Source organism: Narcine bancroftii, chromosome 1, assembly GCF_036971445.1.
Source record: "Narcine bancroftii isolate sNarBan1 chromosome 1, sNarBan1.hap1, whole genome shotgun sequence".
In the NCBI taxonomy this organism is placed as follows: domain Eukaryota; kingdom Metazoa; phylum Chordata; class Chondrichthyes; order Torpediniformes; family Narcinidae; genus Narcine; species Narcine bancroftii.
In genome coordinates, this window is record NC_091469.1 from 106,025,739 (window position 1) to 106,043,398 (window position 17,660).

The following is a 17,660-nucleotide window of genomic DNA, read 5'->3' on the forward strand; positions in this document are numbered from 1 at the left end:
CGCAGTACTGGCCCAACCCTTTACACCCATGGTTCGTGTGCCGTGGCCAAGCAAGCTGGGACGTGGCACCGAGGTCCTTGGGTCGTAGGTTTTTTATCGGAGTGGCAGTATGCAGGTTTCTTACCAGGGCTGGAGGGGTCTGCCTCCCCTCCTAGGTCGGTCCATACTGCACGGACCGGGGTCGAGGCCGCCGCAGCTCTCCCTGTGCCCGGACTGGGGCCGCCGCCTCCAACTCTCTGCCCGGACCGGGGCCTCCGCCTGCCTCACTCGACTGAGGCCGGGGCCGCCGTCTCCCCCTTGCTCCTACCCGGATCGGGGCCGCCGCCGCCTACCCTCAGCCCGGACCGGGGCCAGGGCTGCCGCTGCTCTCCCTGTGCCCGGACTGGGGCCGCCGCCTCCCACTCTCTGCCCGGATCAAGGCCGCCGCCTGCCTCACTCAACCGAGGCCGGGGCCGCCGTCTCCCCCTTGCTCCTGCCCGGATCGGGGCCGCCGCCGCCTACCCTCAGCCCGGACCGGGGCCGGGGCCGCTGCTGCTCTCCCTGTGCCCGGACTGGGGCCGCCGCCTCCCACTCTCTGCCCGGATCAAGGCCTCCGCCTGCCTCACTCGACCGAGGCCGGGGCTGCCGTCTCCCCCTTGCTCCTGCCCGGATCGGGGCCGCCGCCGCCTACCCTCAGCCCGGACCGGGGCCGCCGCTGCTCTCCCTGTACACTGAACAAAAGTTGGCTTTCTTTGCTAGATTCCTTGCATAAGATGTTGAATTATACCCCTTATGAAAATTAATGAAGATTTTTAAAAATGGATGGAATTACCAGTAACATTATTGGGAAGATTTAATTGTATAAAAATGAATATATTTCCAAGAGTGCAATATCTTTTTCAAACATTTCCTATAAATCTTCTGCAAAATTTTGTCAGGAACTAAATAAATATGTAAGGTAATTTCTTTGGAAGGGCAAGATGCCAAGATTATCGTTAGAAAAATTAACATGGAAATATTAATAGGGAGGTCTGCAACTTCAAAATTTAAAAATTATAGTCACACAAATGAGGTTTCTTTTTATGAAGGAGGGAAACCAACATGGATTAAAATAGAGATGGATACGATAGGAGAGAAGATATCAGAAGATTTTACATAAAAATGTGAACAGAGATTAATATCCAAGGATAGGGATAATACCACTTTTAAAGTACTTGATTAATATATGGAATAAAGTAAACAATGAAATTAGACTAAGGAATTATGGGTTAATTAAAATGCCTTTGATTCAAAATAGGCTTTTATCATTTACTATGAACTATTTACTATTGACTTTTTAATATTTGGTTTTCGAAAGGAATTAGAAATATAGAAGATTGTTATGAAGGACAAAATTTAATGTCATTTGATCAATTAAAAATAAATACGGGATACAGAATAATGCAGTATTTTATTATCAATTAAAAGCATATTTACTGGGTAAATTAGGTTCAACAATGTTATTGCCTGAAAGAAATGAAATAGTTAATCTATTAGAAATCAAAGTTTCTAAGAAATTTATATCTGCCAAATATATATTATTGCAAAAAGAAACTATGAAGCAGGGAATACATAAATCTCGACAGAGATGGGAAATGGATTTGAATTTAAGTATTGTGGAGAAAAATTGGCAGGAATTGGCATGACAAATACAATAAATGTTAGATATTGGTTCAATATAATTTTTTGCCTCAATTGTATCTTACTCCAGAAAATTTAAATAGATTGAAAATAAATCTATCAGTTCAGTTTTAGGTGTAGTCAAGAGAGAAGTACTTTTATGCATTCTACATGGTCATGTTCAAAATTGAGACTATTTTGGATAGATTTAGGAACATTTCTAGATACAGGAGTTAAACTTCCACAAGATCCAATGCTTTTTTTTTTTAAATGGGCAATTTTTTTGGCATTAAGACCAAAATTGAAATTAGATTTTTTCCAAAAGGAATTTATGAAAATTGCATTAGCAGGTCCAAGAAAATGTATAGCAATGACATGGAAATCAGATTCACATTTAGGAATGGGAAGGTGGCATGCAGAAATACAGTTGTATACCTCTTGAAAAAATTACGTATAATTTGAGCAATAAATCTGTTGTCATTCTGAAAGTTTGGTGCCCATACTTACATAAAGTATTCTTGAATTTATAAAGAGTTTTCCCTGAACCTCATAAAACCTTCCTAACTCCTTAGGATAAATAAATTATGATATTGAAGGCAAAATTGTGTGAATAGTAATGATATTTTGGTAACTAGGTTTGTTTGTCCTTTTCCTAACTTTTCTATATTTTTGTTTCTATCTTTTTTCCTTTACTCTTTTGGGGATTATTATTTGGGGGGAGGGGATTGGAGGGGTATAATTTGTAGCATTTATAATATGATTGTCATTTTCTGTATTTGGATATTAATACATGAAATTTTCAATAAATATTAAAAAAGCTAATTAATTACAGTTGACAACACTTTTGAATCTACCTCTTGTCACTATTCACATAATTGTTCTCTTTCAGAGCAGCTAATCCATCTGATCCACAATCAGTTACTATAATTCGTAAAAGAGAATCAAGTATCATCAGTGAATGGGTGAAAAAGTATCAGCATCATTCTGCTTGACAAGTTTTGACATCTGAGAACATGAATTAAAATCCACATGTACAAGAATAGGACAGTTTTGTTACCAAAGTTTGAAAAAAATGATGAAACTTGGAAAGGTATGAAACAAATAATGTTGAAGACATAATTTTGTATTTGCATTGATACTGGAGAAAATTTTATACAATAAAATTAAATTTACAGAGTATGTACAATGAGAAGGAAAAAGATTAAAGAAGGTCACTTAATTATTGTAAATGGCATACACACAATACATAACATTGTTAATTGGAATAGTAAGGAATGATGGAGATCAGAGCTACATTCTCTGCCACTCAATTTAAAACCTTTTTGGAGTACAGCAGAACCCCTGGTATTTGACACCTATGGGGATTGGTAGATGCCAGATAAGTGCATTTTCCAGTTGCTTGAGATTGCATGTTGAGTGATTGGTGAAGTAACAATTAGGCACACCAATTTTTAAACTTTTTTTAACCTATTTATTTACCACAAATTTTTGTTGTTTGTTTAACTTCTGGATAACAGGGATTTTACTGTACTTAATTCTAACACCAGCAAATGAAAATGCATTGGCAAATGTGTTGCAGAACAGGATAGGTTTCACCATTCACACAATTGGACAGGCTTTTCAAAGTATTTTCCCACATCAGCACTCAATATTAAAACTTGGAAAGACTGAGTAACGATGCCAGAATCAGAAATAGTCTAATATTGATCTGCAAGGCGTTTTCCAAGAGATGCAGGCAAGCTGTTGAAGGTGTACATTTAAGGAGCCATTTTTCACATTCCACATTCAATTTACTCATCCTTCAAATAATAAGCTACTGTTCAATGTACAGTCATGAAAAACACTTCATTTTTCATTTCCAATATTATGCTGCAAATAATTGTAAAGACAGTCTCAAGAGTGCCTTGAACAAGCACAAAGTTTCACGTTGGTTTGAAACATCATCCAAGACCACGTACTTCCAAGTGGCACAAATATCAGACCCAGCACCTACACTTGCAACTCTCTCGAAGCAAGAAATGCAACAGTTTCCCAATGTAATTATGAATCATTCAGAAGTGGCAAAATCAAGCCAGTTAGAACATCTAGAAATCTAACTACAGATATTGGTGCATTCCTGAAATGCTTCTAACGTTATAGCTTCAAAGGCTATTTTTAAACTACTGCCCACACACAACGGGCAATTATGCAGAAACTGCAAAATTATGGCTCATTTTCCTCTTCGAATCTCGTTTTACTCATTATTTGACTGCTTCCCCCCCCACCTTGTAAACAGCAACAAATCAATAAAAATTACCTGTATCTAACATATCCTACTGCTGCTTATCTCTAATAGTGCAGTGCAGTGAAAGGAAAACATCACCCTACACTCATTTAACTACAGAAAAAAAAAAATCCTTTTGGTTTTTCCCCCAAATGGACCAGCTTTAAATCAGGAATGAAAATGTTAAATTTAGCATTATGTTGTTCAATGCATTTCAAATGCAATCAAATTGCAGCTTGAGACAGAGAAATACTGAACAATTTTACAGAAAACAACATCATACAAGGATGAGATTCCTAATCCACTGAATAGACTAAATCACCCCAAATAAAACCAGCAGCAATTAAATTAACAAACATAGTTGGGACCCGCATTTTTCCTTAAGATGTGTCACACAGATGTATCGCAAATATAATTTCACAACATATTTACATCAATATCAATATTTTGCACTCTAATTGTAACATGAATAAATTCATTTTGATTCATCTCACAATTCTTCCTGGTCACTGATATTTATAAGAATTCTACCCTTGTCAATTCAGTCCATATCTCCATAAAATCTGCTTTATTTCTGCATTCAGTCAACTTAAATTTTTTTTTAAATCACAAAATATTTCTCTATTGAGATTAACTTGGCAGGAATGAAGGGATGGATTAGAGGCAACATGTGGTAAACATCTTTTGTAAGGTACAAAACAAGTGCAACTCTTCTTAGAACTGTTCCTTGGTTTTGAAAATGTGTCCACATCTTTTCTCTAAACACCGATGCCGCCATGGTTACTTATTTCGTTGAAGCGCATATGCCCTTGTGTAGTTGTAAGCTTCACAGTGATCAGTAGAATTCCTCCACAGTGGTCATCTCCAACTGACATCATGGATCCCACAACCAAGATATATCAGGTGTCAACACAAAGGTCCAATCACTCTTACATTTATCAAGTTGTCCATATTGGAAGAATGTGCGCTTCAGTATTAAAAATATATTCATCCAGGCTGATCAAGTCAAATTTGTCAGAAAAAAGGAGGAAGAAATATTTCAGTGTTTCTCCGAGGAAGAAGCTCTCCATTTTATCCCGGGGTTCAGGATTCTCAGAACTCTGCACGTTATTTATAGAAGTATAACCTCCCGTGTCAACCTGTGTAAAATTAGAGCAAACCAATTGAATATGCCTTTAAAAAGCTACTACCAAGGCTCAAGAATTTAACACAATTAAAAAGTACCAATGTCTTTATTTCGGCTATATTTCATTAAGAGTTTGAGGAAATTTGCCAAAGACTCTAGCAAATTTCTACAGGTGTACAATGGAGGCATTTTGACTGGTTAAATTACTGTGGCATGGACAGGTCAGGAAAAGGCTAGTCATGAATTCGGCTAGTATTAGTCTCCACTCCATCTACAAGAGGCAGAGTCTCAAGTCATCAAGGACCCTCACCACCCTTTTCTCACTGCTACCATCAGACTAAATGAAACAAAAAAAAACAGTATATTCCCCTCTGGCATCAGGTTTCTGAACAATGAACTATATGAAATACCATTTTTTTCTCTCTTGCACTAATAATTATTTTTTTAATAGTGTAATTATGGAAATATAATTTATACCAATTTTTGAACCTGTAATACTCAATACTGCTGCCACAAAACAACAAATTTTGTGACATGTTCTGGACAATAAACCTGATTCTATATTTAAAATTCAATGATAGTCATTCAAATGAAATGTGCAAAACAGGGTCAACCTTTTACTGATTTTGTCCAAGTTCTGTCTTCTCTATCATGTTTCTCACAGGGATACTGAGAGAAAAGATGGATTTCGGACTAACGTTTTTATTAAAAAGCTGACAGCAATTGCCCGGTCATAGCTATGAGCAGCAACTAACATCAGAGAACCTGTTCAGAAAGACAGTGTATCACTGGTAGCTTATTTGTTTCCATATCTAACCATGCCTATTGTAGTGGCGAAAAGAACCACAATAAGTTGATCCCCACGGCCATCAGTGGTGTCCCAAGTGTATTTTGTCTGGCAAGGTTATCTTTGTATGCATGGTTCTCTGAACATGCTCAGTGTGTTCAAGTGTTAGATGCTGGTCGGAGCATGGGCGGTAAGGTATGACATGAAGGGGAGTTCAATACAGTATTAAGGATGGAGCTATAGAGAAGGGTGAGTGAAAAGCCCTCAACTTTAGTTGAAGCTTAACACTGATGTTACTCTGTATTCATGGAGCATCAATTCAAATGTTATTTATGAATATTTCATGTCAACATTAAAGAAGATAATTTTAAGCTTGTGTTGAAAATAAAGAATTAAAATACATCAGGACTTGTATTGAAACAAAATGAAAATGCATCACTAATAGGTATTTCACTTAGTCTTCAAGTGACTATTGCATCGAAGTTGCTATATAAAAGTCAACTAAAGTTATTGTTTGGAACAAAAAATAAGGTTAGAAGAAACTCCCTGTGCTTTGGATTCATATTGAAAGTTATATATTGGCCATCTTGGAAATGCCTCGAGTTGGGGGCTGTTTCTAATCTACATCCATCCTCTATGAATATCGGCCAGAGAGTGATGTAAAGCATCTAATCTAATAGCAAAGTATTTTATAATCAAAATGGTGAAGCCATTTCTTGAAAATCAATGATTTTACTGATGGATGCTGCTGTGGAAACTCGTTTGTTAATATCAGCACCAAAAACTGAAGAAAATCCTGAAGATGTAACAGATGGATGATTCACATTGGATAGAGATAAGGAAGAAGACTGCATTCGACATGCAGGAAGAAATACAAGCAGAGAAAGGCATCAAATAGGGAAAGCAGGGGGGATGTGGCAAGATGGCGTAGAATCTAGACGTGCAATCTCGACCTCTCTGGCCAGACTTTTAAATACCCGTTTTTTAACCCTTTGTTTCCAAGTTTAAACTTTTTAAATTTTAGTTTAAAGTATTAAGGAATTATTATGGCCACTAATGGTAAAAAGACAATCTCAAGTTCAAAAGAAAATACATTTTCGAAATGCTGAAGATTTGGGGCCTCGACGACTTGAAGCAGCCCCAGGCTCAATTTCTTCATTGCCTAAATCCCAAGGATCGCCTGTGGAGGCTGAAAAGGAAATGCATCAGGCAGCATTACATTCTGAAGAAGTTGTTTTTCTTCGCGAATGGATGAGAAGACAACAAGATGCGGGGAGAGACCAGCGGCAACTCCCTGAAGAAGTCGGGATGCCATCGCTGGGAGTCCAGACCCGCAGTAAATCTTTTAAAATGCCTTTTGTTGAATTGCAGCAGGAGCTGCAGTTACCTTGTTCTGCCACCATGCCAGAGAGAGCAGAGCTGAGATTTACGGATTCACAATGTATGCAATTAAATGCAGTTATTCAACCTATGTTGACATCTCAAATGAATGAGATGGTTCAAATGAATGCTGGTATAAGTTCAGAATTAAATATGGTTAAGACACGTGTGAATGCATCTTTTGAAGAATTTAAAAAATTTCAGACTGCTTTTTTGGACTGTAAACAACAAGTGACTTCTAACAGAAAAAGTGTTGCAGGTGGAAAAATCAGTCATAGAATTAGGATATCATGAGAAGGAGCTAGAAAGAAAAATAGATTATTTTGAAAATCAAAACAGAAGGAATAATGTGAAAATAGAAGGACAAGACCCTCTGTTTCTTTAAAGACTGGATTCCGCAAATATTAGGGCAAGAATTTTTCTCTGGGGGATTGGCACTGGAAAGAGCTCATAGAGCTCTAAGAAGAATACCCTCAGCTGGTCAACCCCCGAGACTGGTAATAATTCGATGTCTGAGTCATTTGGATAGAGAAGCAATACTTCAAATTACCGTACAAAATGCAAGACAATGACAAACCCCATTATTGATTCAGAATAGTAGAGTCTTTTTTTATCCTGATCTGAATCAAGATGTCAGTCGACGTCGATTTAATCCAGTTAAAGGAGTTTTGTGGCGTAAAGGTTACAAGTCTACTTTTCGTTGCCCTGCAGTGTTGAAGGTCTTTTACGGAGATTATCAATTTCGGTTTTTTGAAACTGATTGTGAAGCAATGATTTTTGCTGACTCATTGTCAGATATAAGAGGACATAGACGTAGCTCACCATTATCTCCTAAAGAAAAATTTGGTAGTTTCGGAAATGGAAGAAATGGGAAAAATGGGAATGGAAAGAGTCCACCTCCTTCTGAAATGGGATCTTCGAGACTGGAGTCTTTTGGATGAAAAGAAGAATTTTCTTATTTTATTTTTTCTTTTGTTATGATACTTGGATGTTACTGATTGTTTGGCTGGGGAGGGGGAGATTTGCACTAAATTCTTTACTAGTCATCAGCCACTGGTGGGTGATCCACACCCAATTTTTGTTTAGGGGATTACTACCTTTTGGTAGTTTTTTTTGGGGGGGGTTACTTTTTTCTTAGTTTTTAATTTGTGATTTTTTTTATTGGAGGGCCTATATACGTTGATTTGAGTTTTTATATAAAGATATTATTGGTATTTAGTAATAATAGTAGATATGTCAAAGTTGAGGTTTGCTACTTTTAATGTTCGAGGATTAAATAGTAAAATTAAACGTAAGCGAGTGTTGGTGTATATTAAGAAAATGAAAATTGATATTGCCTTTTTACAAGAAACACATTTGAATGTGAAGGAAAGTGTGAAATTAAAAAGGGATTGGGTTGGCTTTGACTCCATTGTATAATAATCAACTTATTTCTTTTTTAATACATAATCAAAGTTTATTGCATTGGAGATTTAAAGGTGTGGAAAATTTGGGAGATTTTTTTAAAGAGGGTAAGTTTTTATCTTTTAATCAGATGAGGGAAGATTTTGGTATTGATAAGAATTTTTTTTATTATCAAATTTGATCTTTGGTAAAATGTATGTTTGGTAGAGAAATGATTTTACCAAAAATGACTAAATTTGAGACTTCCCTTCTGAAGGTACCAGAGAAGGGTTATATTTCATTTATGATTCAAATATTACAGGATGGTATGGATAAAAAGGGTTGGGATAGATCTAAAATTAAATGGGAAGTGGATATTGGTTTTATTTTTTATGAAGAAGATTGGTTAGATATTTGTTATGATAGTGTAACTAGATTGATAAATGCACATTATGCAATGATTAATTACAACTTTTTACATCAATTATATTTGACACCTGAAAAATTAAAAAAATATGGTTTTAATGAATCAGATTTGTGTTTTAGATGAGGTGATACGGTTGGAACTTTTTTCATACTGTTTGGTCATGTATACATATACAATCTTTTTGGAAGAAAATTCAATCGTTTTTAGAATATCTGTATAAGATTAAAATAGTTTTAGATCCAACAGTATTTTTATTGGGTAATTTGCAACCTCTGAAAGGCTTGGGATTAGATAAGTTTCAGCTTGCTTTTGTGTATTTAGCTTTATCCGTAGCGAAAAAATGTATTGCTAGTATGTGGAAAGATACAAATATGATTGATATTAATAGATGGCATAATGAGATGAAATATTGTTTAATAATGGAAAAAATTATGTATGTTTCGCATGATAATTAAATTTTTTAAATTAATAAGTGGTTGTTATACTCGGAATATTTACATTTCAATTTATATTGATTAGATTTTAATATGTATATTTAACTTTTTTTTAAGTATTCTTTCTTTTTTTATGGTTCTCCTTAGGAGAGTTGGCTGAAAGGGGGGGGAATCTTTTTAAAAAAAAATATATATATTATCTAAAATGTTCATGTTTAATTGCTGTATATGTCATATATCATTTGTTTTTTGAACGAATAAATAAAGTTTAAAAAGAAATAGGGAAAGCAGAAGCAACAAAGTTCTAGAGCAAGCTCCAGAGTTTCCAGTATAACATCAACACGTTTAAAATTAAGAGCTGAAAGGGCCATTATTGATGCAGAAGATTAATGGCTTAAGGATATGTTTTAGAAAAAATGGAGGAAGCACAGGAGGAGCAGCTACAAAGATAGTGGGAGCAGCTAAGGAGGAAAGAGAAACAATTGGAATTGAGAAAAATAGTTGTTATTGATTCCTTGTTGACTGCACTAGAAGTTTAAGAGGTATCTGGTGCTAGAAGTAGATTTTACCTAATACATATGATGATATGAAATCATATTTTAAGAAAAAGCCACAGGAAACAAAACCAATTATTAAGACAGAAATCTTGGCACCACAGGTACAAGACATCTATATACAAGAACACATCTTTCCAGAGCATGATGTTATCAAGCCACATGGGCCAAAGACAAAAGAGCTGCATTAGCGAAATTGAAATTACGCTATAATACTTTACAAACTTATCAGTTTGAATGTTTAATTAATCGAACTAAACAACGTATTATGAGTGGGAGAAAGAGCTCATAAGGTACTTGCTTGGCAATTGAAAGCTGAACAGGCATCGTGGACTATTAATGCCATTAAAAATAATTCAATAATTACCTATAAGTCTCAGGAAATTAATGATCAGTTTTATTCATTCTATCAAAAATTATATACTTGTGAGGGGGAAGCAGGATAATGGTTCTATTGGATCTTATTATCTAAATAAAAGGTTACCAGTATGAGATGAGAAAGATATTCAGGAATTGGTATCTCCATTTACAGATTTTGAAATTAAGGAAGCTATACAGGAAATGCCAAATGGAAAGTCCCCAGGGGATGATGGATTTCCTGTGAAATTTTATGAATTTTTTTATGATGATTTATCTAATGTATTTGGAGATGTGTTAAAACAAGTTACTGAAGAACAGAAGTTGCTGGAATCCTGTTCAAGTGCTTTAATAACTGTTATTCCAAAAAAAAATAGAGATCCATTAAAAGTGTCTTCACATAGACCCATTTCTTTATTAAATGTAGATTATAAAATTATAGCCAAGGTATTAGCTAATAGACTTGCTACTTACTTACCCAAGTTGATGCATACTGATCAAACAGGTTTTATTAAGAACAGAAATGCATCAGATAATATTCTTCGATTAATTACTTTAGTCAATGCATACCGAAAGCAGCCTAACCATCCTATGGTCGTTGCACTAGATGCAGAAAATGCTTTTGCTAGGGTTGAATGGGATTTTTTATTTAAGGTGTGAGAAAAGTTTAAATTCGGGCCTTTTTTTAAAAATTGGTTGGGTTAAAGCCTTGTATACGAACCTGATTGATAGGGTGGTGACAAATGGTCAGATCTCTTTACCATCTAGTTGACTCGTTCAACTTGGCAGGGCTGTCCATTGTCGCCAGTCTTATTTGCGTTGGCTATTGAACAATTAGCTCAGACTATTAGGAAAAATTATGAAATTAGAGGGATGAAGGCTATGAATAAAGAATATAAGATTAATTTATTTGCAGATGATGTATTGATATATTTGACGGAACCGGAATGGTCGTTGAAGCAGTTTGTCGAAATTTGGAGAACTGTCAGGATATAATTGGAATAAAAGTGACATTTTACCAGTTGGAATAGGATATTATTCAAAATTTAAAATTATTACAAAATAAAATTAAAATTAAATGACAAATAAAATTAAACACTTAGACGTGTTTGTAGATGTTAATTATCAGTCATTGTATCAGTTAAATTATGTGCCTATATTAACACGGATTAAAGCAGACTTGATTAAGTGGAAAGATCTATCGACTTTGATTGGCAAGGTCAATTGTATTAAGATGAATATTTTCCCCCGAATTCAATATTTATTTCAGTCAATCCCTTGTTTACTTTGAAAAGGTTTTTATCAGGATTTAAATAGGGGGGGGCATGGCAAGATGGCGTAGGGAACAGACGTGCCTTCCAGACCTCTCCTGACTCTGATTTATTGTTTTGTCTTTAAGTGCCCGTTAAAGTTCTATTAAAAGTTTATAAATAATAAGAGGTGTTGGATTAGTGCCTAATGGTTTATATGCAAAAAAAAGGGTAAAAGAAAACATCAACAGACTGTTAAAAAACTACATTTTCCGAAATTGTCTGAGCCTACTTGTTTACAAGAAGCCAGGACTCAGTGTAGAATGGATCCAGAGGAGGATGTGCAGAGTTCGGCATTGAAGCTCCATTTTAAGCCGGTGAGGCTCTTTGAAGGTCGCATTCAACAGCTTTCGGACCAAGGAGCTGGACGGGTGCCAGTATTTCACACAATGGCCACTGTGAGTGCTGTTACTCAGTCTTTGACAGTTGGATCAGCTGGGGCGCCACCAGCTGGAGAGTTAAAGAGCTGTCATTTGACTGCTACAGTGGTGGCACTGCAAAATGCATCTTCAATTACAACGGTTTTTCCAGACATCGATTCAGTGAAGATGATTAAAGAGATTTGGCTTAAAGATAACTCTGATCTTCAGTCTCCTGGCATTGCTGGGGGGACTTTGAGAGGGATTTTTATACGAAGATCCCGTGGTCTCTAAGGAACAGCAAGACCCCATTAAGCCTGAATCTACTTCTGTTGAAATGTCTAATAAGGATCTTGAAGATAAGATATATTCTGTATCGAGTCACTTAGCTAATTTTGTGAACCTGTTTATTTCCAAGATTAATGCGAAGGCGGAAGTCATTAATGGAGCTTTTAAGCTTGAAACCATTCAAAGCTTTGAAATGTGTGATCAAGGTTTAGTCGATGCACAGGATCAACTGCAAGATGAAAATAGAATAATTGAAACATTGCAGATCCAAAATAAAAATTTAGCAAAAAAGGTTGATTATTTGGAGAATCAATCTAGACGGAACAACCTGAAAATTGTTGGTTTGCCAGAAGGCATAGAAGGACCAGATCCAAGAAAAATTTTTACTGAATGGATTCCACGAGTGTTAGGACAGGATAAATTCCCTGAAGGTTTAATACTGGAACGTGCTTATAGAGTTTTAAGAAGAAAATCTTTTTCAAGACAGAATCCAAGATCTGTTTTGATCCGTTGTTTAAACTATTGTGACAGAGAGACAATTTTACGTACGGTTACTAGAAATGCCCAGCAAAATAGATCTCCTTTGATGGATCAGAATAATCCTGTTTTCTTCTGTCAAGATTTGAGTCAAGAAATTATGTTTCAACGACGCAAATTTAATTCTGTGAAAGAACGGTTGTGGAAAAAAAGACATAAGGCAACATTCAGGTATTCTGCGGTACTGAAGATTTTTTAGGATGGAAATTAGCCAAAGTTCTTTGACAATCGTAAAGAGGTTATGGACTTTGCTCAGTCTCTACCAATCATGCAGTTTCAGGAACGATGTAGTCCTTCAAGGTCTCCAAAGAGAGTAGAGATGTAAGGTATGATCAAGATTTTTAAAAGAAATGGAAGCAATGGTGACCGAAGTGGTAATGTTGATTTAAAAAAAATAAATCTTTTATCTTTTTTTTGAGAAGAGTTTAAATAGTTTAAATAATGATGATAGTTTAATGAAATGGGAGTTGGGAGAGGGAACTGGGTGGGCACTAGTTTCCAGAAGTCATCAGCTACCTGTGAGTTAACTCACACCCAATATTTTGGGGGAGTTACCGCTTTGGGCGGTTTAAACAGGAGGAGGTAGTTGTGACCTCCGACCTGTTTTTTTTTCTTTTTAATTTTTGGGCTAAGAAGTGAAGGTTTTTTTTTATTATTATTTTTTAAATAAATATTTTTTTTAAACTCTTTTTGTTTTCTGATTGTAATTGAGAGGGAATTAGGAGGTTTTTTTTCTCTCCATTTTTTCTCTTTTTTGGGGGGGGTTCTCTTTTTTCTTTCTTTTTTAAGAGGATGATGTCACAGAAGATAATAAGTCAAAAATTGAGGATGTTGAATTAGATGAAGAGGAAGATGAGGGGAAAGGTGATAAGAAGAAAAAGAAGAAAATTAAGTACAAATACATTGAGGGAGAAGAGTTTAATAAAATTAAGTTAATTTCGATAGAGAATTTTGAAGATGATATAAATGAAGAATATGGAGAATTTTATAAGAGTTTGAACTTTTTTTTCTTTTTTATATATAAGGGGAGGGGAAGGGAATAAAAAGTTTATCTGATTGTTTTTCTAAGGGATGTTTTTGTTCTCTCGATATTAATTATGATTTTTTGTATAACAGATATGTGGTTGATATATGACTTTAATATTTGAACTTAGTTTTAAAGTGGATTTCATTTGTTAAATACATGTATTATGTTTGATTTAAATATATGTTTAAGGGTATTATTTTAGTATTGATATTTTTTTGTTGTTAGTAATTTTTTTTGTTAAGTTTTATCCTTTTTTTTGTAAGTGGGGTTTTTTCTATTTTATTTACAACATTGTTAATTAACTCTTCACTCTTTATTTTGGGGGGAGGGTTGGACTAATTTTAAATTAGATGATTAATGTTGTGTTATAATTATTGGGGGGTTTAATTTGTGTAGTTTAATGATGTAGTATTCTAATTTCTATTATCTTATTTTTTTATTATTTCTTTAAATGTAATTTTTATTTTATTCATGTCATAAAATTTTAAATAAAGTTTAAAAAAAAGGATTTAAATAAGGTAGTGCGGGAGTTTTTATGGAAAAGTAAATTAGCTTGAGTGGCATTGTATAAATTTACATGGAAATATGAGTTAGGTGGACTTCAGTTATCACATATTCAAAATTATGAAGCGGCCCAGTTGAAGTTTATTAGCAGGTTGATGGATCTGGATCAACCTCCTAGCTGGGCTAAGGTGGAAATGGCATGTATTTCTGAGTTCGAGGTACATGAATTTATACTTCATTGGAACTTGAATTTGTTACAGGAATATAATATGCAGGTATCGAAACATTTGTTAAAGATCTAGATTTTTTAAAAAATACGGTTTTGGGATCAAAAGATAAATGATCAATTTTAACTCCATTGTATAATAATCAGTTTATTTATTTTTCAATGTTTAATAATTATTTAAAGAGTTGGGATTTTAAGGGTATAAAGACAATAAAGGATTGTTTTGAAGAGAGACAATTTCTTTTTTAATCAATTGAGAGAGATTTGATATATCTGTAAATTCTTTGGTTGTGTATTACCAACTTAGAGCCTTGGTAAAGGATAATTATGGTAGAGAGATGAATTTACCTATCTTGTCGAGATTTGAGTCTTTGATTTCCTCTGTACCAAAGAAGGGTTATATTTCGGTTATGTGCAATTTGTTACAAGATAATATGGATAAAATCTAAACTTAAATGGGAGAGTGATTTAGTGTTTATTTTTCTTGAAGATGATTGGGTGGATATGTGTCAGGACAATGTAATCAAATTGACTAATGTAAGATATGGAATGGTTAATTATAATTTTTTACATCAATTATATTTGACTCTGGAGAAACTGAAAAAATATGGGTTTAGTAATTCAGACTTAGGTTTTAGATGTGATTCATGTATTGGAACTTTTTTTTTACATGCTATTTGGACATGTTAATGTTCAACCGTTCTGGCAAGGAATTAAAGTAGTTTTGGAAAAATTGTATAACTTTAAATTACCATTAGAGCCAACGATTTTCTTGTTGGGTAATTTGATTTCATTGATGGGATTAGGTTTGGATAAAATTCAAATTGCTTTTGTACATTTGATGTTATCAGTGCATAAATGTGTTGCGAGTACTGGAAAGATGATACTGAGATATATTACATTGGCATAATGAATTGAAAACTTGTATTGTTATGGAAAAAAATCACCTATAATTTACATAATAATTATTCCTTTTTTTGCTAGCAAATAGACTCCGTATTCAGAATATATGCATTTTGATATACTTTGAATTGTTCTTAACATTTATAAATATATAAATATTATAAATATATATACATTATAAATATATATAATATATATTTTTTTTCCTAGCGAAGATTTTGCCTGCTACTAAATAGAATAATACCTAGTGTCGCTGAGAATATTCTCCCAGAATCACAGTGCGGCTTTCGCGCTAACAGAGGAACCACTGACATGGTCTTTGCCCTCAGACAGCTCCAAGAAAAGTGTAGAGAACAAAACAAAGGACTCTACATCACCTTTGTTGACCTCACCAAAGCCTTCGACACCGTGAGCAGGAAAGGGCTTTGGCAAATACTAGAGCGCATCGGATGTCCCCCAAAGTTCCTCAACATGATTATCCAACTGCACGAAAACCAACAAGGTCGGGTCAGATACAGCAATGAGCTCTCTGAACCCTTCTCCATTAACAATGGCGTGAAGCAAGGCTGTGTTCTCGCACCAACCCTCTTTTCAATCTTCTTCAGCATGATGCTGAACCAAGCCATGAAAGACCCCAACAATGAAGACGCTGTTTACATCCGGTACCGCACGGATGGCAGTCTCTTCAATCTGAGGCGCCTGCAAGCTCACACCAAGACACAAGAGAAACTTGTCCGTGAACTACTCTTTGCAGATGATGCCGCTTTAGTTGCCCATTCAGAGCCAGCTCTTCAGCGCTTGACGTCCTGCTTTGCGGAAACTGCCAAAATGTTTGGCCTGGAAGTCAGCCTGAAGAAAACTGAGGTCCTCCATCAGCCAGCTCCCCACCATGACTACCAGCCCCCCCACATCTCCATCGGGCACACAAAACTCAAAACGGTCAACCAGTTTACCTATCTCGGCTGCACCATTTCATCAGATGCAAGGATCGACAATGAGATAGACAACAGACTCGCCAAGGCAAATAGCGCCTTTGGAAGACTACACAAAAGAGTCTGGAAAAACAACCAACTGAAAAACCTCACAAAGATAAGCGTATACAGAGCCGTTGTCATACCCACACTCCTGTTCGGCTCCGAATCATGGGTCCTCTACCGGCACCACCTACGGCTCCTAGAACGCTTCCACCAGCGTTGTCTCTGCTCCATCCTCAACATCCATTGGAGCGTTCACACCCCTAACGTCGAGGTACTCGAGATGGCAGAGGTCGACAGCATCGAGTCCACGCTGCTGAAGATCCAGCTGCGCTGGATGGGTCACGTCTCCAGAATGGAGGACCATCGCCTTCCCAAGATCGTATTATATGGCGAGCTCTCCACTGGCCACCGTGACAGAGGTGCACCAAAGAAAAGGTACAAGGACTGCCTAAAGAAATCTCTTGGTGCCTGCCACATTGACCACCGCCAGTGGGCTGATAACGCCTCAAACCGTGCATCTTGGCGCCTCACAGTTTGGCGGGCAGCAGCCTCCTTTGAAGAAGACCGCAGAGCCCACCTCACTGACAAAAGGCAAAGGAGGAAAAACCCAACACCCAACCCCAACCAACCAATTTTCCCTTGCAACCGCTGCAATCGTGTCTGCCTGTCCCGCATCGGACTGGTCAGCCACAAACGAGCCTGCAGCTGACGTGGACTTTTTACCCCCTCCATAAATCTTCGTCCGCGAAGCCAAGCCAAAGAAGAAGAAAGATATAATATATAAATATATATATTTATAATATATATATATATATATATATATACACACACACACACAATTTATATTTTTAATAAATATATATACACACAATTTATATTTTTGGTTCCCCTTAAGGGACCTGGCTGAAGGAGTAGGAGGGTGGGTTTGGGCTTTTTTTAAATTTTATTTTATTTATTTTATTCTTTTTTCTGTCTTTTTTATTTTTTATATATATTTGTAAAATTAATTTTTGACAATTATTGAACTGTATGTTATGTTTTTTCTATCTTTAAATAAAGTTTGAAAATAAAAGGACGGCCCAGGGAACTTGTAAAAAGTTGTCAACGTATGTCTTCGGATAGAGGATTTGAAAGAGCTAAGTATTTACTAGAGAAGAATTTTGGCAACAAGGACCGAATT

The 17,660-nt window shown here is 35.8% G+C and overlaps 2 protein-coding genes across 11 annotated transcripts in view; one reads left to right on the forward strand and one right to left on the reverse strand.

Moving 5' to 3' along the window:
- dpp7 (dipeptidyl-peptidase 7) overlaps window positions 1-10,193 on the forward strand; it is a 126,606-nt gene extending 116,413 nt beyond the window's left edge. For 2 of the 5 annotated variants that reach the window (XM_069935739.1, XM_069935709.1), the window contains one exon: window positions 2,528-2,729. In XM_069935739.1, coding sequence (XP_069791840.1) covers window positions 2,528-2,630 — 103 coding nt within the window. In that variant the 3' untranslated portion in view covers window positions 2,631-2,729. Of the gene's footprint in view, window positions 1-2,527; window positions 2,730-10,096 lie in introns of those variants that run through there. The other 3 variants (XR_011356799.1, XM_069935724.1, XM_069935733.1) reach the window with 3 other exon arrangements.
- The window catches only part of LOC138762189 (endoplasmic reticulum mannosyl-oligosaccharide 1,2-alpha-mannosidase-like), a 102,288-nt gene continuing 87,353 nt past the window's right edge, over window positions 2,726-17,660 (reverse strand). For all 6 annotated transcript variants that reach the window (XM_069935770.1, XM_069935778.1, XM_069935789.1 and 3 more), the window contains one exon: window positions 2,726-5,040. In XM_069935770.1, coding sequence (XP_069791871.1) covers window positions 4,840-5,040 — 201 coding nt within the window. In that variant the 3' untranslated portion in view covers window positions 2,726-4,839. The remainder of the gene's footprint in view (window positions 5,041-17,660) is intronic.